The sequence below is a fragment of the Simochromis diagramma genome, unplaced genomic scaffold (genome assembly GCF_900408965.1).
Source record: "Simochromis diagramma unplaced genomic scaffold, fSimDia1.1 OVJJ01000344.1, whole genome shotgun sequence".
In the NCBI taxonomy this organism is placed as follows: Eukaryota; Metazoa; Chordata; class Actinopteri; order Cichliformes; family Cichlidae; genus Simochromis; species Simochromis diagramma.
This window is the reverse complement of record NW_024387375.1, coordinates 12,099,798-12,127,791: the sequence shown is the minus strand read 5'-3', so window position 1 is coordinate 12,127,791 and position 27,994 is coordinate 12,099,798. Positions and strand designations below refer to the sequence as shown.

Sequence of the window (27,994 nt, the reverse complement as noted above, 5' to 3'; positions counted from 1 at the left end):
CTTGGACTTACTGAAACATACTTCAAAGGCAGCACTTGAAGCTAAAATGCACATTAATAAACTATTTGTGATAATTTGTGGGTTTTTTCAGCACGAAAACTTCTAATTCTATAGTAGCTTTCTTTTCTTTTCTTTTCTTTTTTTTTTTTAGCCCTGCCCTCAAAGTTCATTTCCATTACTAAAAAGATGGAAGTGTGATCCTTGAGAAATAATGAATTCAGACTTATCCACAGAAATGGCTGATTCAGCTTTGGCAGTTGAAAACAACAATAACAAAAGATACCCTTGGGCTTTTGTGTACATGAATATTGTTGCTGAAGCATGGGCCCAAAACATTAACAATGCAGGAAAGGGAAAACAAATATCTTGCACACAATGGTTCATTCAAATGGCATGCTATCAATTATGTTTGTCAGACGACCAGCGTAATATTGTATTTATGAATGCTTTTCATTTCCAAAGATCTTCTGCGGGGGCTTTGAATTTCAACCGCTGCACCAACTGCACATTGGTTCTTCCAGAAGTGAATCAACCACATATGGTTTAATTGTAAATGTAAATGTTGAAATGCTGATGCGCAAATAAGCAAGATTAATAACAGAGCTTATATTAGGAGAAAAAAAGGTCAAAAATGTATCTTATTGCACACTCAGACAACTATTTAAGCGTAACTGGATAAACCGTACAATAAAGGGTTGCCACAATACTCACATTTCAGACTTGATACCAGCACTTGGAAAGATATTCAGTACTATTATCAACACGTGCAAAAAACAGTAAAGGCAAAACAGATGTGAAGAATACCAATCCTTGCACGGCTCTATAGCCATGTTAATTTCCTGTGCTTTTGGTGGCTTGCCACCATGTTTTTGTTGCCAATCAAATAGAGCTGTTAAGGTAGGCTGTCGCATTTTCTGTCTAGCTGCTGGTAGACTATTCTCTGCTTCAATCTGTTACATTAAAAGAAACACAGCACCCCAGTCTTTCTTCATAAAGGTCGGGGTGCCAGTCTTGAAGCTGCTTCGCTGAGTCTGTTGCGCTACTGTTTGAGTGCTCAGCTGATAGTGAGAGGAGGGGCTCTGTGCCTGTCTGGCTGCACCACTGCTGTGTGAAGCTGTGTGTCAGCTGGAGGAGGCGACGGCAGCAGCGCTGGTATCAATACTGTTACAAATGAGTATGTGATCCCATAGTTCTTTTCAGTATCCGTTTAGCATCTGAGTACCAATTTTTTGACATTATTTGGTACATATGGTAGATAATAAACAAAAGTTCAGAACTGTGATATCCAGAGACACCGGTGTTACACAACAAGTGATGCAACATTTCTGAATGGGGGGATTATTTTCGACTACACAAAAAGCTTTGTAACTCTTTTTTATTTCCTCCAGATAACGTCGACATCTTCAAAAATCTCCTGTTTTTATATCCATGCTTCAAGCCAAAAAATAATCTCATCAAGGTTAATGGATGATCAAAAAAAATACTTGAGAATAGCTGGTGATGATAAATGAAAAATATTGGGCCTAGTGGGCAGGCATTTTTTTTTTTAATCTTTTGAGTTTATCTTTAGTAAATTTTAATTAACAGCCAACAGTGAACAGTGTACCAAAAGCTCTCTGTTTGAGTTTACAAATTAACTGTGTCCTTTTAAGACAGGATTCAAAATTAAGAGAACTAACTAATTAAAGGAATTCAAGGCTGTCCATTAAGTAGGAAGGATTCATTAAGTGACTGGGGGAAAAAAGGAGTGAGTAAATGCAGATGGTGACAAAAAACCCCACTTAAAATAAAGACTAAAATGTCTGTCAATAAATGGCACTGCAATTCATTAAAAGCATATTTCTTTTGTGTAAAGAATTACCACAATCCAGTTAATTTAAAATAAACCAAACACCTTAGATAAGTTTTTCAGCCAAAGACCTTAATCAAACAACAGTGATCCCACTTCCTTTCATTCCACCGGTCCCCAACCAAAGGTAGAAAGATTAGAGCAAAGGTCTGGAGAGGTGCCAACTAGCTGCAAGGGATATAATTAGCCTCAGGGGTCTTTTTTGGACCTGAAACCCTCCATTCTCTTCCTTCATGACTAATTCACAAGACCTTGATTCTCCTTTGGCATCTGAGAGTAAGCCTGCAAGCCATGCAAACTCTTAAGCGCACTATCCATTTAGTTGCCAAAGCTTTTCGATGAAGGGACTTCATTACCGTTTATAAATGTTGATGTAGTCAGTCTTTTTTAACTTCCTTACTCTTCCCCATTTAATTATTGGCTGAAATGAATAAGAGTGTAGGAAAGGCTTTCGCTCCGTTTTCTAGTGAATGGGTGGGTTGTTTACATGTGTATTTTTTACAAGGCCAAACTCAGTGAAAAGAAAAGAGAAAAAAAGACAGAAAACTTGAAACATGCAACTTTATTCTTTAGCAGTATGAATATTCGTGTTCTGTGTTTCCAAAGATATCAAAGTTAAGTGTTGAGAAGTTACTCTGACATGGCACATGGATGTATATGGGCTGAAACTGAATTATAAAAGATGGAGAGGAGAGCTTTAGATTTATTATGCTGTCAATTTGGAAATGGAAGACTTTGTGTGCGTGTGTGTGTGTGTGTGTGCACTGGTGGGTGTGAGGATGCATTTAGGCATAATGCATATATGCCTATGTGCCGTATTTGTGTCTGTGTGCGCGCATATAGGCGTGTGTGTGGCCGTAGCTGCCTTCCAAGTTGATAGACACACTCTGTCACCGCTGGCAAGTAATTGACAGCTAGGAGTTTTCAGTGACACAGGCCTTGCATATATTTCCTCCATTACCTTGTGTGTAGATCAGCCTGGAGTTCTCCCTGGCAGCGCATTGTGGAGTCATTGAGCTTGGCAGGGGATTAAACAAACACCTACCATTCAGGCTCATGGGGAGGTATGATAAACTCTCTCACTCTCAATAAATCAAATACGAATAAAGGTGTTCCCTTTCTCGTAGCTTATTAGCTAAGATAATACAGTTCACCCAAATGCTGCACTTCCTTGCTGCCGTGTGATGCTTACGGTTGAAATTTCAGGGTTAGCAAATAGTGCTTTATTGCTTTAATTTACTTGGAATATGCCAAGATTCGACCACATGGAGTACAGTGGGGGGTGAAATAAAACTGAAAGTAGAAAAATATTTGCATCCACTGCTTATGGCAACTGTGTGCTCCCATATGAGCATCCTTTCACTGAAGGCAGCTTTTACCTAGAACATTTCCAAGGCCACTAAGGCTAAACAAAGTGGTGTTTAGAATCATATTAAAGAAATAAGACATAATCATAAAGAAAAGCTGGCAGCACAAGAATATTAAAAGTAATGAATTTTTTTTTAAAAAGAAAAAAGAGAAAAAAAGATGGTAAATTAAAAACAAATACAAATTAATAAAGATTATAAAGGAAGAGAAAGAAATGATAAAACATTATAAAAGACACCAAACAAATAACTCAAAGTGGAAGCAAAGAGAAAGCCAGCGTATAAAAATATGTCTTTAGAGGGATTTAAAAGGCGATAAAGAGCTCGCCAATCTGATCTCCTCGCTGAGGTTGTTCCAAAGAGTGGATGCCCTGATAGAAAAGGCTCAGTCACCCTTGGTCCTCAGCCGAGATTGTGGGATGGCCAGCGCAGCCTTGGCTGAGAACCTCAGGTTACGACCGGGCGCACACAGTGTCAGAAGATCTGAGACATACTTTGGTGTGAGCCCAGAGCTGGCCTTGAAAAACATTATTAAAATCTTAAGATCAGTTAATATTAATAGGTAACCAATAAAACTATTTATTTATTTTAGTTTTGTGTCTGACTGCTGCACATGGACAAGCTTATCGATGTTGATTCAGACATGTATAAAAATGTATTATAGTTTAATTGTAATATTAGCATATGTAACTGCCTCTAGATTTCATTTGGTTACAATTTGATTGTAGAGCAACAACCTTTTTCAAACACAGGGAAGAAAGGGAAGTTTAGACATGGGCCCTAGCCTTGTGTGAACATAAAGTGATTTGGCTGAAATTTGTCAGAGATTATTTTTTATACATTCAACTTATAGCATTATATTTATATAATTAATAATTATTAATAATTAAGATATTATCATTATTATTTTTGAATAAGTCAGTGATCATTTTAACATATGGTGCCACTAAAAAAAGAAATAAAATATAAAACACAACTTCCCCAAAAAAAAAAAAAAATCCAAGAAAAACCAAATAACCCAAAACATCTTTACTTTGTCTCTGTAAACACAAATCCACAGAGCTAGAGAGTCGGTCCTTAAAAGCCTGCTTGTGGAAAAAATGATGAGGGGAAAAAAACTTTTAGCCTTGAGTAGCATGCTATCCCTGGCTCACTTGGTTCTCCGTCGCTGAACGTCTGCCTGAACCATGCACACAGCGAAAATACTGCCCAAAACAGCACAACCATAAAACACAGCAAAATCTGTTTTTTTTTTTCTTTTTGTTTTGTTTTATTTGAACAACTGAAAAATTGCCAAACAGCAGATGGAGCTCCTCTATTGGTCACAAGTTATTTTGGAGCATTTTTACTTCTTTCCCGTTGTTGAGTGCAGCAGAGCCCGTGCCAGATGTTAATAAGCCAGCTAGCTAGCATTACCAGCATGGTCTTCAGTGGTGCCATTTTTACAAATAGGGATTTATTATTTTTTGGACTAATTTATGCCTCAACCGAATACTGTGTTCCAGTAATGTGTTGAAAAGAGCCGTGGATTAGTAATTGTTCCAAAAAGTTGAATCAACCTTTTGGGGATTTTCTTACCTAGATGATTGAGCATGCATCAAAACATTGTTATTTTGTAATTGTAAAACATTGTAATTGTTATTATATATTAATGAGCGAGTGATTAAAACTGTGACTGAGTTAATATAGACCTTTTTCTCCATACTCTAGACCAGGGGTCTCAAACTTAAATGAGCTGTGGGCCACTGCTGGCACTGTCATCTCATTGGAGGGCCTCTTTAGTGTTCAAGTAGTACAAAAAAACAAACAAACAAACAAACAAGAAAACACCCACAAATATTTCTGAAAATGTAGTGTTTTGTTTGTGTTTTTACATTTCAAATATTGTTTAACAACACAAAACTACAAATGTGAACGCAATTTTTTTTCTCACTCTTAACTGAAGCCTTTCATTGAACTACCAAATAAACAAGTTGTTACTCTCTTTCCGGCCGGACACGTGGCAGCACTTCTGCTATCATTTTGTTCGTATTTAACAAAATAAAAATGCAGACATAAGTGTACACATTAGCTAACTAACACAACCAATCCCTCAACATGTTTGCACTCTCTGCTCATATTAAATCATTTGTTGCTTTTTAAAGAACTTATTTTAACACTGCACTCGACAACAAACACATCTACCCTAACAAAAAAGTAACATCAAGGGCCAAATCGCATTATATTTCTTCACGTCAATATACGGCCCGCACTGGTTGTGACGTGGGCCGCAAGTGGCCCCCGGGCCACGAGTTTGAGATCCCTGCTCTAGACTGTAGAACCTTTCAGTGGGAGGCCGGTGTTATGATTCAATAAAGTTGCTTGAAAAGCCAAAGTGGAAGTTTAATGTAGGAGAATCATGCATTAAAATGGTTTTTGCGTCCAGCAATAACATCTTGAATTGCCTGTCAGGCTTTTTTTCTTTTTCCCTAATGTCCCCTGAGTGTGAGGTCTGATTGCAAAGTTTCTAAGAAAATCTCGATGTTAGAGCATCTGAACTTTCAAAGATGTGAGCATGCACCCTAAAAAGGAAAGCAGTAGATGATGGGAAAAGTGCAGTCACACCAGACATTTTAAACTCTGAAGAAGTATCCATAATTATTCACTTATATCCATTTGCAGGGAGGGGGCTTGTGCTGCCAGAGAAACATTATGCTGCAATTTGTCTCCCCCTCTCTCATTTTCTCTTTCTGTTTTCTCCCCTACAAAATCGTTAGTTTCACTTTTCATTAGGCTGGATCAATATGGCGGATGAGTTGCTAGTGGTGAGGAGCGGGCGTCAGACATCCCACAAATTCCCCACTCTTTTCACTCATTCCTTCCTTCGCTCTCTTGCTCTGCCACCGACTTGAGTTATCTTTTCAGCACTCACCTACTGAGGAAGGTTAAGGGAAGAAAGCTTGAAAGACCCAGGTAAGAGACGTGAGCCAGAGGTTGGACTAGAGCTACCCAATAAGGCAGAAATGAAAACACTGAATGATAACCCAATAAAGTTTAATTAAGAGCCTGTCACCTCTCAAGCTTATGGTAATAATGGAAATGAAGGCTGCATGCTGAGGAAGGAAATTAAAGTGGAAATAAGGTTCTGTAAAAGTTTCGTCATATTGACACTGTCTGCCAAATGGGAAAAAGTTATCACGGATTCCTGATTCTCTTTCAAAAGCTTAAATAAAGGATCTTTTCTGTTCAAGATTTGCAACATCATTTTTTATCATGTTTTGGAAAACATCGCATGAAATATCAGTTTTGAGTTGTTGCTGGAAAGTGGGAAGAAAAAAAAAACCCCTAAAACCTTTTTAAGCATTGAATTTGTTAGTGTTGCTTTGAGCTCTTGGTGGTGCTTCTATCCAGTGCTTAGGTTCAAGAATACTGGGTTTTAATACATGTATACTGTTATTACACTATTGTATCAAATAATTGGAACAAAGGTGTTTACTTTGTTCTACACATTTCCCTAAGTTAAGAACTGATAGTTGACAGATTAAAAAGAGAGAAGCCAGTGCTTTTTTTTGTTTTTTTTCCACAAGCCATTTGCAATCCGGTGATTGGAGCCTGCTGGCACTGGTACAGTGGGTTTGTTTGGAGTTGCCGTGTGCTCAGTGTTGACTTACCCAGAACAGTGAGGCGGGCAGGACGGGACCTCATGGCAGCCTGAACTGCCTGGCACTCAAACACTGCATCATCCGTCAGTTCAACACGCTGGATTCGCAAATGATGCTCCCCTGAACCATGGTCGCCAATCACTGTGTAACGAGGGTAGCCTGCAGTGCAAACACATTTGTCCATTTGAAAATGAAAATACTGTGCACTCGCCAAAAGCAAGATGATAAAATGATTATTTTTTAAAGCTTTTAATAACAAAATCATTTTGTAAAAAAAAAAGGAAGAAAAAAAGAAAATGCTGCTTTGTTACCTTTCACAGTTCAGCCATTAACATATTAACTTTAACTGAGCTGCAAAAGCATGTAATTTAGATAACAGAGAAACTGATTTTACAATGACTTTATAGGTGAACATAGCTTGAATGTTAATTTGTTACTTCACTCACAATGCATTTTCATACATTTCCATGTTTTTACAGCACTCCTGCCAATTTTAAGGAGTAGCTGTAGCATTCAGGATAATGATTTGTTTTCTTTTTTTTTTACTTCAGCTATAAACAGGAATTAGTTTGACTTGTTCCAGCAAAGCTTTCTGAAATGATTTACAGCTTAATAAGGGAAGAATGGAGAACAACATCCAAGAGACATGGACATTTTGCACAAGTCAAGAGAGATGGTTTCAAAGAAATCGCCCTCAACTATTATCGAAATGTGCACTGCGAGTTTTTAGCGGCATGCGTCCCTCGATGGGGTTAGATGAGCAAGAAGAAGAATGAGTTTAACTGGGCGGCTCTGTGGGGTATTCCGCATGCTTTTGGATTTGCTCGTTTCCTAAGATAGATTCTCTTTTTTTTTCATGCTCCATATTTTTAATTACTGTGGATACAGTGCTTGGAAAACACGGGGAATGTGTGTTTATACAAATTAAACTCCCACAAATGCGAGTAACTTCCAGCTGAGAACTGCTTTTTCCTCCAGTAGCGCTTATAGAAATATCATTGATGAATCTTGAGGAGTGAATTGGAGAGTTTTACAGGGGAACAAGGGCACTCCAAACATTGTGTATTGCAACAGGAAACTTCACACTTTCTGCTCACATACTCAGAATTTTTGTTCCAAAAAAAACAAGTTTTGGTTTCTTACCAACAGATTTTTGGGAACAAAATATGGATTTTCCAATAACAACCACCTTATAAGTTAAGTTCACTTCAGCGATCCCTCAGAATCACTATAAAGGGTTTGCTCTCTGATTATATGTTTTACTAACCACAGGGAACATAACAGACTGGGCAGCCTTATAACAGCTTTTAAGTCCTTGAATTTGTCTACTGCAAAAGCCCATCGTATGCTCAAAGTCCAATTACTGATGGTTGCTTCATTGAATCCAGTAGCCTTTAATAGAGCATGAAGTGGGCCTCATTATATGCTGGTGGGGTGAGTTACAGCCGATTAAACTACTCTCTGCATTTCATCTTCCAACATGTAGCTTTTAATCTTGTGGGCCTATACACTGGGAAGAACAAAGGACAAAAAAATGCCTAAGTATAAGCAGTACAACCAGGCAGAGGACACAGGAGAAGTTTAAAGCCGTGGCACGCTAACCAAGATGACCAAAATGCCACCAGCTACTGTTCTGAGGAAATACTTAGAACACAGTTGATAAATGTCTTTTTTCTTTCAGTTTCATATGGAGGAATGCCAGTAAAAAACAATGCTGTACATACAGTTAACACAAGCCCAATCACAAGTAAAAGCTCCCGTGAATAGTATTAATAACCACTGCCTGAAAAGGCGCTTTCTACTTTTCCACACTCAGGAAATTTTTTTTAAAAAAAACAGAAGCTTAAATGAAAGGATGCACCATTATGTTCACAAGGTCACCCGGAGACCCATTTTGCTTCAGTTTTATGTTCACTGATGAGATTCAAAGCAATAGTGCCATTTTGGATCACAAGGGTAATGATCATTGCGCAAATCTGAATTATGTGACCTTGAGTTGACTGCAGACTACACAGCCGAGCCTTAACTGCACCCGGGAAACAAGATGCACTTCACAACTTCGCTTTGCTGGTCTTAATTGTGGCAAGGTACGAGGCATGCAAATTTCTGTTACGCAAACAGATGATCTTGCCAATTACCTCATCTGTGCCTCTGGCAAACTAAGAATAATTTCGCTATGTGAGGACATGGCTCCGTTCCAGTTTCATCTCCGTGCATCAGCCGAATCCGAAAGGAATACAATTTGCATTTGCCGTGGATAGTAAATGACAAGAATGTGTCTAATTTCCAAACAGTATAAACATGCTGAAATGTGTTTTTGTCATCTCATAAGCACCTTGATCATGTATTTTGCCAATGTGACTGAAGTTATACTGACACACATGAAGACTGATCACCTCGGCATATGTGACGCGGGTCATTGATCTTAGATCTCGGGGAATTTCAAAGACACCGCGCGTTACCCAAAGCAAACAATGTAAAATAGGCCCATTAAGGAGTAATGAATCCATCAGAGGAGAATGGATTTGTCTTCGGGCCGAATCAATGGTGACCATGCGCGTGTGCGTGTGCGTGTAACTATACAGAGACTTGAGGCGTGGCCTAGTGATTTATGGCGTTTACCTAGAGCACATTTCACACAGTGTAAGCACTGGGGGATGGAGAAAGGTTTTGCTGCATCTGTGAACAGATGACCGGAGTGTTCAATTTGATCTCATGAGAGGCAGGAGTAGCACCTGCTCGCATCTAAAGGTCTGCCATCAGTCTCTTCTCAAGAAAGCGTCCAACTTCCCCCTTAGTGTGTTTGTTGGGCAGCTTAGATAATGTCACTTCAGAAAAGAATATCGCCCATATGGTTTTCACTGCCCTATGCATAGCCAAGAAAACAGTCCTCATGAACTGGAAAAATAAAAATAATCTTAATTCTAACCAATATAGAAATTATCTATTAGATTACATTAGTCTTGATACAGCCTCTCCCACCACATCAGATCAATTGCTCTGGGCTCCTTTGATCAGCTCCATCACCTAGTGGGGGTGGGGGTCATAGTTTGGTCCCGCCTTCACTGTTGTGATTGGTGTGGGGGTAGGGACAGGCTTAGGGCGTCGGGGGGTTCCCCGGAGGCATCTTCCTTAGGGGGCTCAACCCGGGGTAGCGGTCATGTCCGGTTAGGGGCTCTGTTGGCTCTCAGGTGACTGTTTCCTCGCGGCTGCGTGCAGCGGGGCTAGGGGAGGGTCTGTGCTGACGGACGTGGGTTACTGACCTGGTAGCCTGGCTGCCCCTGGGTGGGTCCGGGATGGGCGTGAAGTTCTGGGGGCGCTCCGTCTCTGGGCTGGGGCCCGGGCCGGGCCTCGGGGGCTTGGGTCCTGGTTGGTGTGTTGCCGGGGTTGTGGGCGGGTGGGTGCATGGGGGCCCAGCCCTGGAGCAGGGGGCCGCCGGTGCATCGAGCCACCTGGGGGGCTCTTCAACTGGTGGGGAAGATTGTCACATCTCGCAGGAGCTTTCCTCTCCTCAGGGGCTCTCTGTGCAGGAGGGGGAGACACAGGAGAGGTGGAGGAAGATCTCAGCCTGGGTGTTTATTGTCTTATGTAGTCTGGAAGATGAGTGGATGGTGGGGTGGGTGCAGTTTTCTCTGTGGTGGGGTTGGGTGGACTGTCCCGGGCTCTGTGGGGCCGGGAGGCGCTGCTGCGCTGGGCCCCGGTCTGGATGGGCCTGGGCCCCCTTTCCCTGGCGGGTCGCGGAGTATGGGGGTGCCTACTGGGGTCAGCGGGGGAGCTGGCCCCAGGGAGGGGTCACTTGCCCCTCCCTTCCCTCCCTCCCCATCTCCAGCTGCCTCCCTCTTCCCGCTCCACCACAACCACCCACACATGCAGGACCTTGGAGTAGGGGCTATGTCACCAGGGTGCAGAGGAGGCTACCAACCCCCCTGTCCCCTTCTGGCTGCCTCTGCCTCAATTTTATCCCACAACTTAGACATTCACATTACTCACACTCTCATTACACATACATATAGGATCTTGGGGGTGGGCACGATACACGGAATCCAAAGTACCATCAGGGTGTACACCCCACCCCTGGCGCCGTTGCCCACCTCTCAATGTTAAATACACGTAGACATTGAGGGCTATCAGGAGGGACTATGCGCTTACCTGCTGCTCTCTGGCAGGTAGCTCCATGCCCTCCTGGGTTTTAAATGCACCTTAGAACACACATGCATCAACACTACAATGAGCGGGTGGAGGGAGGTTTGGAGTCTTCTCTCACCCCCATTCTCTGCGACCTGCTGGAGCGGGGGGGCTAGGAGGAGGAGTTGGCCGTCCGACTGCGGTCTGGAGTGTGGGGCCTCCCTGCTGCTGCGGAGTCGGGGCGGTCTGCCTCCCCCCACCGCAGGGAAAAGGGTAACACCACCTGGGTCTGGGTGCAGTTCCCCCCTCCAGGGGCAAGGGTACCTAGACCCGGTTTGTAGAGTATGCTTGGGGAGTGTGATTGTGTGTACAGCATCTCTTTATGTCTGTCTCCACGTTGGTTGAGTGTGGAGTAAGTGCATATGAGAGCATGAGGGTGGGAATGGATGTTTGTATATGTGTGTGCCTGTATTTCTGTGTCTATATGTCAGGTTGGGTGTCAGGCGCCACCTCTCTGGGGACATCTTAGGCCCTCCAAGGTTTGGAGGCCTATCTCCCCCTACCACCACTTCCCCTGCCAGTGGCGGACTCCTTCAGACATCGGTGCGTTGGTGGTTCTTTGTGTCCGGGGATGGGCGTCCAGGTACACACCGGCTCACTCCTTGGCGGCCGCTTATCGGGGCCTGGAGCCTGGGGCTCGCTCGGGCCACTTCGGAGGTGGGGTGCCCCCGGCCTCTCGGCCTGGGGCTCGGTCACTCAGGCACGGCTGGCTGCCGGCGGAGCTCACGGGCGCGTCACTACAACTCCCCCTGGCTTCTGCTCCGCGGCTGCTGAGTGAGCCCTCATCTGGGACTCTCCTCAGCTCTTACTGGGACAGTGGCGCGGCTGCCCCTCTGTTGGTCTTCCTTGGTCTCTTGTGTTCTGGGGGCCTCTGGATGTCTGGAGTTTTGATCTCCTCCATACCTGCTTCATGCCCTGGAGGACGGGGCTGCGGCCCCCCCACACCCTCTAGCAGATCATTACATGAAGGAACCTTTTGAAAAAACAAGCGCGTCCATGCTCACAGGTGTACACACGGGTGATCACACCCGCAAACTACACCCTTTTTGGCTTCTACCTCAAAGCACACTGTGTTATGTTGATCTTATGTGCTGCACAATAATGTTTAATATTTAGTATTTACTGTCATATTCCCATATATCATTGTGATGTTGTTTATTCTATTACTCTTGTTCTCTTCTGCTTGTTTTCTTTTTTCTTTCTCAGCAGGTGATCCAGGTGATTGATATATGCATTTTTTTTCTTTTTCTTTTTTTTTCTTCTGCTCATTCTGTTGGTTTTTGTCTTTTGCCCTTCTCCCCTGTCCCTCTTCTCAGTTGTTTCTCTTTCCCTCTTTCTTTCTCCCCTTCTTTCCCCCAGTCAAGTCTGTCCCGTATTCAGTAAGTGAAAATAAAATAAACAATAAAAGGTGAATCAAATGGACCATTACGGCAAGGCTGGGATGGTCAATTTGGTAAAGTAAATCCGTTGGGCATCTTTCTTTGCCTTTAGACAACAATTCTGATGGCAAAAGAGCCAAACAGGACAGGAAAAAAAAAAAAAAAAAAAAAAAAAAAAAAAAAGAAAGCGTCCTCCTGGAGTATATCCACAAGTGCATGGCAAAACGTATATAAACACTTCCCCGCCCATCTCGCTCTGCGTGCACACCGGGAGAATTCACTTATAGCCGCTCTGCCCATTGTCGCTGTCAAATTGTGCAGCAGTTACATATTCATGGCATTGACTGGCGTGTGGAGCTGCTGTGGGGCTACTTCACTTTTCTTTAATTAGAGTGGAAAAGCATGGCACAAAAGGGAATGAAGAGGAAATTCAGGGACAGATAGGAATCATTGGCTTTTGTGCTATGATTTCTCGCACTGAATGGTGAAAGAGTTCTCTCAGTTTAATCACTGCTCCTGTGAATGGAAACAGGTCCCAGGCGGAGCACGCTGCCAACGCAGCTTCTTTCTATGAATACCCAAGCAGACCTATATTATTGAAATGCTCCATGCAACATTTGATTCGTCGCACTTTTTATGTATACAGCTGCCAATTTCCTTTCTTTGTGTACATCTTGCAATGATGTACCATCACTCGTTTACTTCTGCATGCGTTACTTGTTTAGGTAGGCAGGAGCAGCAAAAAAAAAAGAAAAAGAATAAAAAAGGGACAGCTGTGGAGTGCTTTATTTTGAAAAAGTGTCATCTGCTTCAATAGGAGGCACTCAGCTCCTGTCCGTATCGCTGGGTTGATTTCAGCAACCTTTCCTCCCCCGACAGGAATCTATTCCTCCTTTATATGAAACTGTGCACATTTTTAAACTCTCAAACTCTACACATCGGGCCTGATCATTCACCCAAACAACAGGAAGAAGAGAGCTGATGGAGAAGGTCAGAGTTTCTACATCCTGCCCGTGGCTGGGAAATTATTTACAGATGCGTTGTTAAAGAGTGATCTGCTGCAGTTCTCCTCGGTGTGACGACCCGACGTTCTCTCTTTCCTCTTTTCTCCACCTTACTCCGACTTTGCCCATTCTTGAAATGAGATTTCATCTTGATCGTCTTGTCTTGTTAAATCAATAAAATAGAAGAGGATAAACATCTCTGCTCCACTCTGACCCTAAATAAAATTGTGCTCCATTCTATCTCCAGCAATCATAAGTACTTTCCCTGTCTGCCTCCTTTTCCTCCAAAGAAGACTGTGGGACTATTGTTTACAGCTACCTCTCAGCCTCCCCTGTGCCTGATAAGGACCTGAAGAGAGAATAAGATGGCTTTACTGGGGCTCTGTCAGCCACTGAGGTTTAATTACAAACCGCGCTGGTGACAGGAAAAGGCCTTTAAAGAGCGTTTGCTAAAGGTCAGAGGGTAGAGGACCTCAAATCTGTAGAGCAATACATATTTAATCGCCGGTGATCACGAGAGACATTTGTGTTTTGAAAATGGCCACAGTTGGATATTGTGACACTGTGCCGCGAATCGCAATTAACTCAGATTTCTCAGTGGTCACAGAGCAGACGTGCACGAGGTAAATTAGACAGCTCTAAAATAAAGACTGTGCCCTTAAAGAATAATGCATCCCGCTGTGTACGGAGCCCTGCGTAAACATTCAAATGAATGTTTCGGGAGAATTTTATGAACCTTTCAATAAATAATGCAACAGCGACATGGTGTTGCAGGGTTTTCTTATCCAGCAGCTTTTGCGCTTCAAAAGGTTGTTCAGGTTTATTAAAAGGAGCGATGCGTTTCCTTGAAATTCATCAAGGTCGCCAGCACACAAAGCTTTGATTGGTTTGACAACAGGCTACTAAGTGACAGTGCAGTAGTCACTTTTGCACTAAATTAAACAATTAAGACAATTATGCACGAGGTGCAGTGTAATTAGAGGACACCAGGTACTCTTCAAAAAGCCATTTAGAAGCCTGAAGCACCAACAAAGACCAGGGCAACAACTCATTCCGTGGTGCAGTTGGTTTGAAACTATGAAAGATTCAACTTTGCGTGTAACAGAGTGACATAAATGAGTTCTTTTTGCTCGTTCATGTTGAGTGATACAATTAGTGCGCTTGCAATTCTAGATTGATGAAACACACTATTAGGGGCCCTGCTTTATCTCTCTGTGGATTCATGTATTTGGCAAAGGGTAACTTGTTGACACGTGTGGACTTGAGATGACAAAAAGCAGCCATTTGAATATGACAGTTATATTAGAGGGTATAATTAATAGATGAAACAGAGGGCAACACAGAAATCCAGGGTAACATGCTCAAGGGAGGTAGATGCTTACCAGAGAGGTCTCTGCCCACACCCAGCGCCAAGCCGTTTTTGATCCACAGGACGACGCCGTGATAGCCAGGGATACTGCACGGTAATGTCACAGGTTGGCCTGCCACCACCACCAGGTCCTGTGGCTGCTGGGAAAACATGGCCTCTGTCCCTTAAAAAGCAAAAGAAAGAAAGGCAAAAAAGAAAGGGGATGGGTTAACCGTAAGCAGATTAAATCACTGCGCTATTTTTAATGTAAGCTAGTAAAGTGAAGAGGGCAAGAAAATGTTTACATCAAAAAAAAAAAAGAAGGAAAGAGAGATGTTTTTATAAGCACCTGCTTTCAGCGCGCAAAATACCGAGTGAAGAGAGAGGGAGGCGTGCGGAATCACGTTGAAAGAAGCCTAAAGGGTGATATACAAATGTGGCACATCCTTTCAGTATTCATGATACTGAGGCAAGATACCGCGCATGCATCAGAGGTGTCAGTGCAGCAACAGGACTGAAGCACAGGCTAAGAGACAGCCGTCACAGTTCGGCTTGGTTCATTTATGAAGGATGTCACCATACAGATGGGCTGGGCCCGTACACACCACAGCAGATAACACAATCTTGTCTGCCAACACAGGCTCTAGTGGCATATATTAACTGAAGCTCACACCCATGTAGTCCAACTGTGTGCGACTACTATTAGATGCACTCCTCTACTGCATGTTCAAGCGGAAACTAGTGAGTAGTGAACTCCATTAGAGGCAGAGTGTGTTAATGGGGAGGCTGTTGTGTGTGTGTGTATGTCGCACGGGGGTAGAAAGGGGGGGTCAGAATGGAGGGTACAAAGTGGTACTGATGTGTAGTTCAAAACACTGGCAGGCTGCCGATCAACTTAAGCCTACACACACTGACACACATTCATACAGACGCCCTCAGACTGTTTTGGGAGCACAAACCGCAGCAAAGGTTTGAAAAGTGTTACTTGCTCTCTCGCTTTACTCAGTTTTGTTCACAGCGTTGTCTTATTTTCAGACTTCTGAGTTCAATTGTTTGGATTTGATTTTTCTAGCCCTTTTCTCCATTAGTGTCCTGGTTTTCGAATGTGCTGGCAAAAAGCCGGCATATTTTACAGACTGCTGCTTTTTGGGGGGTTTTAACGCCGAAAGGGGCTCACGCACACTCACACATGGACATGTTAGTCACATGCAAATAAAAAAAGCTGACAGAAGAGTAGCATGTAGTCAATTACGATGATAAACAGAGCAAAGACTGTGTGGGACGTTAAAGAGCGTTTTCATCTCGCATCTCAGCATCGCGCTGCTTTCTTATATGCTCGCTTTTATATTCAAAAAGAATTATTTATCCTTCAAGATTTCAAACCACAAACAAAGGGAGGACTGCTGTCGTACAAGAAAGAGATTTTGAATTCAACTGAGGAATCCTGCAATCTTTCTTTTCACTTTAGAGCTGAATTTCTATGATAGATAACTCGTTGAAATTGTACTTTTTCATATTCATTCTTGCTCTCGCCTATGTACCCTGTGAAGGAATACACAATCCAGTACAGGGTTGCCTTTCAATATCCATCTATCACTAGCGCCATAACCGGAAAAGAAATGAAAATAATAATTAATGTGTTCTTTCTCAAAACACGGAATGGGTTTTTCATCATCGTTCGACTCAACATTTTCTCTCTGGATCACGAGGCCCTTTGAAAAAAGCATGTAAGCCATGTGAGCCATGTGAGCCATATACATTGCCCTTCAGATCAAGACATCTTCATTCAGCCTTTGCTGTGTTTCCATGTGTGGAACTTATCTTAGTGTTATTTTGCTACCCATTGAACACACAGATGAAGGACTCTAACATATAGACCACGACTGAACAGATCTACTGTCTTGTTCAGAAAAACCATTGTTAACAAAGGACATCACTGAATCTGACGAGCTATGGCATTACTGTTAAACCGACAAACTCAAGTCAATCAGTTTACCTTTGGAAGGCTGGAAGCACACATAAAGTCACGCTTTCTACACGTCCCGTATAATCACTCGTGTCTCACATCTGTGGATGTAAGAATGTGGATTAAAGATTAGCCATGTCAGTTTGTTTTGTACAAAGAATTTAAATCTAAGGACTAGTTTTCCTAGAACTTCTACATGCAAACATCTGTGTCTGAAAACAGTCTCTTTAAAGGTGTCATCAAAGGTGTGACTGCGCACCTCTCTCCCACACATGAGGTATGTATGATATGCCACCCAATACCGGTAGACTTACTTGAAGTTGTGTCTTCACTGAAGCACACCACACATTTTGAGTGTTAACATCAGCTGTAGCGGAAAATATGCTCGCTGTACTAGTGTGTTGCTTAATTGGGAAAATTTCCACAAACAGAATGCGTTGTTAAATGTGCTCCTGTGGCTGTTTGATAGAGTCTGGCTCCCGGCATCACATTTTAACACACTGTGTAATCCATTCATTTAGAATATGTGGGTATGTCAAAGATCTATGTAGATAGACTTCAGGAGGACTCCCACCATGAGTCTATAATCAAATGTCTCTGCCGGTGTTGTAGAAGTCATAACCCAGAAAACTGAAAATCATCTTGCATATTGGAGAAACCTCCATAGTTGAATTTTAACTTCTCAGTTAGGCAACAAATTTGTCTTCTAACAGAAATGTTTCCAGGTGACACAAATAAGTTATGGCCCAGCCGGTGACTTTTGAAGTTGCTAACCACTCATCAGTGGTGTTGAAAAATGAGTTCTAAGTCCAGATATTCCCTAAAACATTACAAAGGGACATTTAGAAACTTAGAATATCCAGAAACTTTCCCAGGGGACACATTCACGGTGTGTTTCTGCATTTAATATTTTTCTGTTTGCCTCTGTGTATTTGAAGACTGATTAAAAATAATAATTAATGAGTTCTTTCTTAAAAACGGAATAGGTTCTTCATCATCTTTCAACTCAACATTTTCTCTCTGGATCACGAGGCCCTTTATAAAAAGCATGAACGCTGTGAGACTTTATCAGTTGATTAAAACTGTTTCTTAAACTATCGAGCACTGAGCACCTTCGGTCACTGTGATTGGACGAGTTCTTGTGTACTCACCTTGAGCACTCAAAGTACAACATGTCTCTACTGCACACACATTAGTTCTATCTAACATTCAGACACATTCACACCCTGATGAAGTTTCAGTATCTTGTCCGAGGATACTTTGACATGCAGACTGGAGCAGCCAGGGAACGAAACACCAACTTTCTGTTTAGTAGCCTTCTGAACCATAGCCATGACATAACCTGACCCAAGAGTGACAGAAAGTTCATTTGAATTTAATTTAATGTAACTTAAGTTAAAAACTTAAATTCATTTCAAAAGCAAATGTCTGACATAAAACAAATTGGAGCACTAGGATAACATCACTGTGCATACCCAGTACATTAAAAAGTGTCAACCAGGGCTCATCTGTGTCGAGTTAAGCTGGAAGTGTCATGTGTTGCATGACAATGTAAAGACCGTTCAAAAGGACAATGCTGCAAACATGCAGTCTGGGCCTAACACATGACGTAGCACATGCAGCACTTTTGGATCTTGGTCTTAACTTAAAATGAATCTACAACACTTTGACATTGGAATACTAAATTGCTAAAATAACCCTTAACCTGAATGTGATTATTCGTGGCTTTAGCTTGAGCACACCTTAAACAACAAAACTGTTCTCCAGCAAAGACTGAAGAACAGATGGTTTTATTCTAAAAAAAAAAACAACAACCCACAAACCCGTGGGAACTTGAATGCAATTTCAGCTTTGCTCATTTTAAATTAGGACTTGACACTCGAGACTTCATCCGTCTTTATTCAGAAGGTATTCTTTCAAAACATTTTCTTTTAAATGCTGCCACTGCAAAACTGGTGTCCTCAGAGGACCATCAAGCCAGCGATCAAGAGAATGTAGGACTTAACCGGCACCAGCCTGTACCTATCACTTAAGCAGTTAAAAAAAAGTGACCTCCTTCATTCAATTTAAAGCCTGGCTGGGTTTTGCAGCTAATGTGTCTTCATAAGGGAGCAGCAGCAATAGTGACATGGGATGATGTGTGTGGGTAGGCTGATGTGGCTGCATCTTATCATTCATCCATCCACTTTGCACCAAAAACACTCTTTGTCACATTTCCCAGAGGTATCCATCACCGGGGCATCACAGTGGTGGCAAAAAACCGAGCCACCAAAATCTACTTTGTCTTTATTTGCCTGGCATGTGCGTGTCAGAGCAACAACTTCTCTCCTCACTTGTTCATGAAGAATGCTTTCATAGCTAAAAAGTGCAATTAGTAATTAATCCCCTCACTTAACTCTTCATTCCTGACAGGAAAAAAAAGGAGGAGGGGGACTGGGCTCGGGTGCCCACAGAGCCAGAGATCCACATTAATAGAAGAAAAAAAAACAGTTTAGTCGAGAGCTTGCTCGAATAAATAAATAACTAAATACAATCAAATGGAAAAGAGTCTAGACATGTCAATTTGCTGTGAGTCAAATGGGTCTTGACTTCGGGGGTTAGGTTCTGTAAATGTGTGGGCACATAGAGCAGACACCTTTTGTCTGTCGCTAGAGACAACAGACAGCCCTATGGGTTTTTCTCACTCAGCAACGGCGAGCCTGTACTATGAATAGAGCTTAAGAAAATGAATAAAAAAAGTCAAGTACTTATTTGGTTTTCATATAATGTCTGAAACAATAAGTCACATAAAGAAGTGTTTTACAGCTCTTTAGTTTTGGCAAATTGAGCAGTTTGCTCAAATCATTCACATGAGCTATCCGCCTATTATCTCACATCCGCCTTTCGCTAAGCCAGCTCTGTCAACAAAAACTGAGATTGTTTCAGAGAAAGCAAAGCATTCCCTCTCAGCTCATCAATATTTATCCGCATTTAACGCATGTGGCAAAACATAAAGACGTTTTCAGCATTTCCATATCCTCATATTGTTATTCATCTTTTATAAATTCGATGCAAAGTAAATTACAGTGTATGTTTACTCGCATGAAATGATTATGATTTATGCTTTTGATTGAATACCTTGCCTAAGAAGGTGAGGCGGCCAGAGATCTTTTATGAGGACTGCTCAGTTGCTTCAAATGGTGTAAAAAAACACAGGTAGTCAAAAACATAGCATGGAGCCATATTCATAATGTGGACCGGCACTTTGCATCGCCTAATGTTGTCATTTCACTTCAGATAATTTGTTTACCATTGGACGGCTGCTGCATTTCCACACACTCCAGCACTATTTTCCCCTCAGTGCTAACTGCCCCCAATTTCATCGCTCTTTGCCAATCAGGCCTGGAAATTACCATTACGGACACACATCCGTGTACACACGCACGCACACAAACACACACACACACTTCAGAGAAATAATCAGCATGCTGTCTGTGCGGCATGTGGCCACACAGCACCAAAGCTTAGCCCAGGATCATTATCAAAAACTATTACCCCTCTGGCCTGGGCATTTTATACTAGCAATTTAGAAGCACAGGAGAGATTCAGAATATGGGGGAGTGTGTGAGTTACTCATATGTGTTGTTATTTGGTCGCCACTGACCACAGATTCTGCTGGTAGTTTCCGGTGGCATGGAAGTGGAAGAGCACTGGAAGGAGGAAAAGGTTTGAGTGAGTGTCTGAAGGATATGTTTTATCTTCTTCTCATGTGCTGTAGCTGCCATTACAGTCAGGTTGTTTGTTAGAAGGGTGACGAAAACGGGACTAAATTAAACGATTCTTATCGAGTGTATTCCCGTGACCACAAAAAAGAAGTACATTTTCTAAGCACATGACTGGATTTCCATTTTGCTGTTTTCGCAAAGCTCTTTAAATTATTACTGAACACTTCAAAAGACTTTGTAGCTGCAGTTGTGTCACAAACCCACTGCAGTATTAATGCTGATTATCGAAATCTTTAGCTCTAGCAACTGAATTTAAAAAACAAACCTAAATATTCAAATACAATGTACTTCCATGTCCTCCTTCATCAGACACTGATTAGTCATAAACCCACAACTGGGCTCCATTCCTCTCACTTTCCACATAAATCTAATGGCAGTGGTATCTGCACTATAATTATCTACAGCTTGAATATTATTTCAACAGTGCTGATATGTAGTATGACATCCGTCTTGCCCGCATCTACAAGAGTCCATTCCACGTTTGTGAAAATCACTGTTCGATTGGTGAAAAGTGAGTCCCGTATGATGGCTGAGAAAGCATTCTGACATTTGTGAAAAGAAAAACACACCCCAATTTTGGAGGTGTTAAAGCAATGTCGCTGCAAATGTGTGACAGAAACTTGGCAGGAAAAGTGCCAGCTAATTATCAAACATAACCAACCAAAGTTGCACGTCAATCAACTGTTCAATCGCTTCTAATCAAATTTATTCACAATACAATTCCTGAAGTTGCCCAGTGATTTTTGATTTGTTGCAAATGATCAGCGGCTTTGTAGGAGTTTAATTAGGCAATTACGAAGTCATTATAGATTTTGGCAGTCAGAATGCACCCTGTGCAAACTACCTCAAACCACACTGTACTACATTAGCGTTAATTTTAGTGCTAATTCTGCAGATGAAAGTTACTGAGAATGCATAGTTTCAGTTCCCTCCAAATAAATGTGTGAAAGTAGCGAGAAAGGTACAGTATGCAGATACAATGAAAAGGGTCACATCTACAGTCAATGAACAAGAGAAGTGCAACACCAATAATTTTTTAAAACTCGCTGCATTCTAAAAGAAATTGCATTCCTTGCGTTCTGAAAGGCAGAAAGGACACTGTGAACAAACATCTACTTTCAGAGAGGAGGGGAGCCGCAGGAATGACAAGGCCTCAAATATTTGCCTGAGTATCTATCATAAGTCTGCTCTGGGTGGGACATGATATTCACTGTAATAATGGGATTTTTTTTTTTTCATCCCTGTTAGATGAAAACTGAAATTCAACTTTCTTTCAAGGTTTTACACCCAGGGTTTACACAAAATGCAACCTGTAGGCCAGTGGTGAGCCTTCGCGACATTCTGTGTGACTCACAAGCACAAGAAGGAAAGATGAAGCATCCACACTTCATGCTACTTCTTATGTCCACTATATGGACAACAGCATTGCGCCAAACTTCATAATCTTTGAATTCACCGCCACAAGTGACTAAAATCAAGAACCTTGCTTGATCGATCCGTCTCGAGTGAAAAATGGGTCAATTTAAAAAGCTGGCTGAATTAAAGTGTAGTACTGTAATAGGATAGAATAGAATAGAATAGAATTCAACTTTATTGTCATTGCACATGCACAGGTACAGGGCAACGAAATGCAGTTTGCATCCATCCAGAAGTGCTTTAGTGATATAGATATATTACAATATATATTAGCAATAATATAGATATGTGAGTATATTACAGAAATGGGTCTATTATGGATGCCACCATTAACGAACAACTCTAGTGAAAAAAAAAAGCCAGTGCAAACCACCATTCTCCAGCCACACGTTTCACAAACACGAGCTAAACGTGTTCGTGAAATGCCATCAATCATACCCCTGCTCGTAAACTGGCGTGTCGTAGTGAAAACTTTGAAAACCCCCCGTTTTATACGAACTATGATATGAAATAACGCAGTATTTCTCAGAGTCATTAGGCTTGTCCTACACGGGCTACTTTATTAATATAAAAATGCGATCCCTCAGACGCAGCTGGCAACGTTACAACAATAGTAGCCAATGATGAATATTTCATAAAGCTCTATCAAGCCCATTAGAGGAGGCATATATTACTATCAATCTGTCTTCCTCATCAAAATGTTCAAATCCCCCTTTCCTGCCTGTCCACTTGTAAAACAAACACTGTATACAGACTGATAATACACTGGGCCTATCTACGCTGTGATGCCTGCCATTATGAGTAAATTGTGTCTATGGGAATGCAAATTCATGAAGCAGGGAAGATAAACATCAGTGCTGCCGGAAGACTCTGCATTTATGCCCCCTCTCACACTGTGCATTAGTGGAGCATGACAGTTGCCAAGGCACAATCAAGATGTATCGCCCCCAGTGATGACTTCTAAAAATTACAAATGGCAACAGCGGGAAGGCCTTGCAGGAGCCCGCTTTATCATCAGCTACATGGCCAGAAGAAGTAAGATTTCATGGGCATCAGAAAGTGGAGTATCAGAGCCGACAAACCGCTTGTTAAATTTCTCAAGGCTTCATCTTTCCTGGCAGTCTGCATACAATAAGCTAGAAAAGTCATCCATGTAAAGCAAGCCGGGGGTCGTAAAGGTCGTCAAGGCTGCTTCCAAGCAGCCAGTGAGCATTCTGAAATGCCGCATAGCTAACAAAGCAGGGTGCTATACCTGTAAGATGTATATGAGATTCTGTATTTATATGTTCTGTAAACTCAAGACCTCGTCTGACCACTAATTGTAATTACTGTTATAAAACAAGTCCTGTGGGCTAGTTTCCAAGGTAACTACAGTTCAAAGAGAACAGTTCAAATATTCCAGTTAGCATAAATGCAACTGAACACCACATAACCCCCCCTACCCTGACTGGTATTGATTAAAAAGTGTGGGGAAATGGAGCGACTCACTTTGTGAACTGGACTACTTTTTTTAGCATGCACTTTTGCATAATAGGAAGCAGGGACATAAAAGAGATGCAAATTAGTGAGGAAGATGGAGAAGAGAGGGAGTTTGTGAGTTCAGATGGGGCCTGATTGAACAGGAAGGGTCCCTTCTGTTTCTCTGCTCCATTATATCCTTTCTGTGTCCACTTTCCCCACTTCATGGCTTCCAGCCTCTTCACTACCCTCCTGTTACTAGAGTCTTTGTTAAAATGTTTGCTTTAAGAGCTCAGGGCCAGCACTGTTATTGTCTTGTTGCTGACATAAAGATGTCGGAATATGGATATCGACACACTTGATGATTCATAAAGGATACTCCGGAGAAGGGACCGTGGAGGGTGTTCAGAGCAGGTGTACATTGGGATTGATCACATTCATTAAGGAATGATGAGTATTTGAAACAGACTCAGGTGGCTGATTTGATGGATGCGGTGTAGAGAAGGTCTTAGTCCAATAGGGCATACACTATATTTTGAGGCAGAGCCACATTTTTCTATTATACGATATGTCAAAGGGACAGAAAGCTGCATTAAGTTGTCTTTTGTCCAGCCATAACTCATATATTGTCGGGCTGACAAGATAAAAGTGTACCTAGACTTTCAAGACTTATTTTAGTATTTTTATTTCTTTGAGTGTGATTAAATAAAGAGATAGGATCAAATTGCTTTCAAAATATAACCAAAGTGCATGGAACAGTGTGTCTCGGAGGTGTATAGGAAAGGTTTCCAATTAATTTAATTTATGTTATCCATGAAAACAAAAACCTAAAATGGTATTTATTCAGTTCAGATTTCTTGCCAATTGGGAAATAGATTTAACTTTATAACAGCAACTGTAAAATTATAGTTGGTTAACACATTCCACTTCAAGGCCCTAACCCCTAGTAACAAGGATTAGGGGTTAGGATTTAGGGCTAGAACCTTTAATTGCACAACTTCAGTAACAAATAAATATGCACTGCTACTCTAAATGAGCACTCAAAGCACGTTTTACAACAACACTCATTCACACACATTCATACAAGCACCTTTTTGCATACCTAAGCGCCTTAGCTAGCATCTCTGAAGGATGCATCAGGGGAAAGTTGGGGTTTGATTATCTTGCCCAAGGGTACTTTGACATGCAGACTGCAGTAGACAGGGAATGGATCCACAGACCCTCAGATTGGTAGATGATGCTCTCTCTCTCTATATATATATTTTTTTTTATTTTAGTTTACATCTATTCTAGTTTAGAAAAAAAAAAACAAAGCAAAAAAGACAACTTTACAGAACAGGTGCATTGAGAAGAGGGGTTTCAAATGGTAAGATGCACCATAAATAAACCATACTCTGATTTTTTTTTCCCCCATCCATGATAAAGCTCTCACAGAACAACAGCGAGGGCACTTTGAGCTGTTTACTCATTTCAGCATCCCACTGAAATGCACGCCATATCTGTCAAGGTAAGTCTTGCAATGCTGCGTTGTATATTTTCACTCACACTGTTCCCTCTCAACTTTGGAACACAGGCACCAACATTTTGTTCTTTTTGTGAGGAAACGTCGGGCTACACGAGGTGCTGTGTTAGGGAGCTCGAAGGATTAGCAAAAGGTTGAGTGTGATATGTGAAGAACATGGGGAAACATGGGATCAGCAAGTGTGCTTTAACTGCATCTTTCATCTACAAAAGATGCCTGTAAAGACAGGCAGGCAGATGTGGCTACTCCCACAACCCAATTCTGTGATGATAATAGAAATACTCTGAGGATGAGGGAATAAGCAGCAGTAAGTCACAGTGCTTAGTGGTAACTGATTTTCACAAACTTTGTTGTCTTGGCTTTGAAAAACTCTTTTAAAGGGAATGCAGACAGAGCCATAAACAACTGCCGATGTCACTGTTACTTTTCTGAAAGATTGTATTTATTTTCACTTGAATTTTAACAATCACCAATCTGGAATTGAAAGGGTATTCTGAAAAAAAAAATATGCAGTCACATTAAAAGAGGCAATTTTACTGAGCTTTCTCTGACTCAGAATCCCCATTCGACACCCTCTAGACAGTGGAGACATCCATTTTCCTCTCATCGTCTTCAACTATTTGCTTCCCTTGGAGACAGCCTCATCTCATTCTTCTTCCCTGGCTGCTGTGACATTGAAAGAGACTCCTAATCAAAACATTTGTCTTTCTTTCAGCCTGCGCTCAGACCGGTGAATGAGAGCTGACACCAGAGGGAGACGTATTTGTCCCAATCAGGGCCTCATCTCTGTGTCACCGCCGGGCGAGTGTTTCATCTCGACAGGGCACTGATGAATCCACCACTTAGCCTTGATTTGGAGGAGCGGCTCGCCGCCGCCAAAGTGCCAGGTTAAATCACAGCGTCAGTGGCTCAGCCATGGCCATTACAGGCAGCACAGGCATTCTACCTTTACCATAAATGCTTGGAAATGTTACAATAATGATCCCTGCCTTGTCTATTCTAAAGTGAGCTGTAATCATATTATTATAGTACATGGAAATGAGATTCTATTATAGCAGAATTTGTGTGTTTATGATTTCCCCATAAATGCTAATTATCATTAGGCTATGGCTTAAAAAACAGATATACCACATTTAGACACTTATTTAACAAAGCAGGCTGCATGTCATTAATGCCCCAACGCCACATAACAAAGCTTAGTGAGGTAAGAGTTCAAGTGAGGAATGCTGATCTGTTGTGTCACTTTCAGGAGGAGGTGTTTGAAAAGGAGGGACCCGATGTTTCATAACATCCATATTCCCTCTTATCCATCGTGCCTACCTTGTGCAAATTTGAAAACAACTCGGCGGGTTTGATTTTCGAATGGACAACTACTGCCGGCTTGTTTGGCATACTCAGTTTTTCCATTGCACAGTGTACAACTTAATTCCGATCTTGTTAGCAGAATGTATGGTGTCAGCAGCTCTAACCATTAAAGAGGGCGATTGGGATAAGCGGGATCAGTTAAACCAAACGTATTTCTGATACTGCAGCACTGTGTGCTACGTTAATGGGAAGGAAAAGCAAAAAATAAAAAATTGGGGAAAAGTGAAAAAAGCCTTGCCTTTTGTGTGTGTTGTGTGTAGTGAGAGACAGAGAGATGAGAGGCAGGATCCAGCTAGCTACAGTACCTGTCAGACAGAGTGGAATGTTGTTACAAGACAAGGGAGGAAAGGAAGCTTTATCAAGGTGTGCAGGATAACACTGACACGAGATAAGAGACCTGAGTAGGAACTACATTATGCCACACCTTCACTAAGAGAACTCTGTCAAGACACGAGTAAAGAGATCCATTTCAGTGTGGGAGCCACCATAATACTTAACTGCAGAAAGCCATTACCTTTCAAGTATACACTCTACCTTTAAGTGCATATAAGGCATTAAGCAGACACTCTATCCTGTAATTTCATTTGGATTCCCAAAGCCTTTCTTTGAAATCTGCCCTTAAATGGACAAAAAATCTCATTTCCAGCATGCTGGACGCATCATTTTTAAAGTGGCTGGAAAGCTGTTGGGTGTTTTGAACTGGAATTTCACTTTTACAGGAGGGGTGATTCGCAGTGAGAAGACAAGACGAAGACCGTCCGCAAGGTCTTTCATCACGCTGGGGCCTCAACTTCGTGTCCTACAGCGTCCCCTAACCAACGGTTTCGTCACAAAGCCCCAAATGGGACCACAAAACGTCTCCCTTTGGACTTGCTTTCACACTGCCACTTTGTACACAACGCCATTTTCATGAAAATCCCTCAATCAAAGCTTAATTTGCATTTCAAAGTAGCACTTTACAGCTATGGTGAGGACATAAAATCACATCTGCCTTCAAATAAATAAATGGGAATTCAAAATGGTATAAAAAATGATATAAAAGCCAGAGCTGGCAGAAAACTAAGTTAGTCGTATTTCATGTCATTTACAGTACATTAGCAAATGCCATAAAATTGCACAGCTGTGCAGAATGCAGTAGTCCAACAATTTAGGAGACTTAAGGCAGCAATATAAATGTGATGGCGACGAGAGAAAAAGAGGTTTACCGGAAACTGTGGCGGAAAAAAAACATCGGAAACAGTTTCTTTTACTTTCACTGTTATTGTAACATTATAAGCAATTCAACTTCTTTAAAGGGCTGATGATGAAAACACTTAAACGGAAGTTAAAACTCTGTACTCCCATTTATTTCAACAGACCCTTCGTCATAGCAACAGACTCTAACCTTTACTGGTTTTTCTGAAGGGGTTTTCTTTCAGATATTTGAAAGTTTCCATATGGACCAAAATGACTCTGGCTGTTGTAGTTATTGCTGTTACTTTTAAATAAGTGAGCAAGTTTATTATTTTTTCCCTATTGGTTTAATTGGGTTCACTCTATCTACTTTTACTGCTTGCGTGACAATCTGAAAACATTTGAGGTCATAAAAATCGAACTGGCTCACAAATGTTCAAGCACCACTTTATATTAGACTATAGATTCCCAGTTCCCAGATTTCACAAAACACTCTGGTTACTGAATATTGCAAACAATAGAGCAAGAACCACTCAGCTGAACAAATTATGTACCTC

At 41.6% G+C, this 27,994-nt stretch overlaps 1 protein-coding gene across 8 annotated transcripts in view; it reads right to left on the bottom strand.

The window, feature by feature from the left end:
* The window catches only part of kirrel3b (kirre like nephrin family adhesion molecule 3b), a 169,872-nt gene that overhangs the window by 56,918 nt on the left and 84,960 nt on the right, over positions 1-27,994 (bottom strand). For all 8 annotated transcript variants that reach the window (XM_040009547.1, XM_040009548.1, XM_040009552.1 and 5 more), the window contains exons 3-4: positions 14,808-14,957; positions 6,867-7,016 (exon numbers count right to left, since the gene is read on the bottom strand). In XM_040009547.1, coding sequence (XP_039865481.1) covers positions 6,867-7,016; positions 14,808-14,957 — 300 coding nt within the window. The remainder of the gene's footprint in view (positions 1-6,866; positions 7,017-14,807; positions 14,958-27,994) is intronic.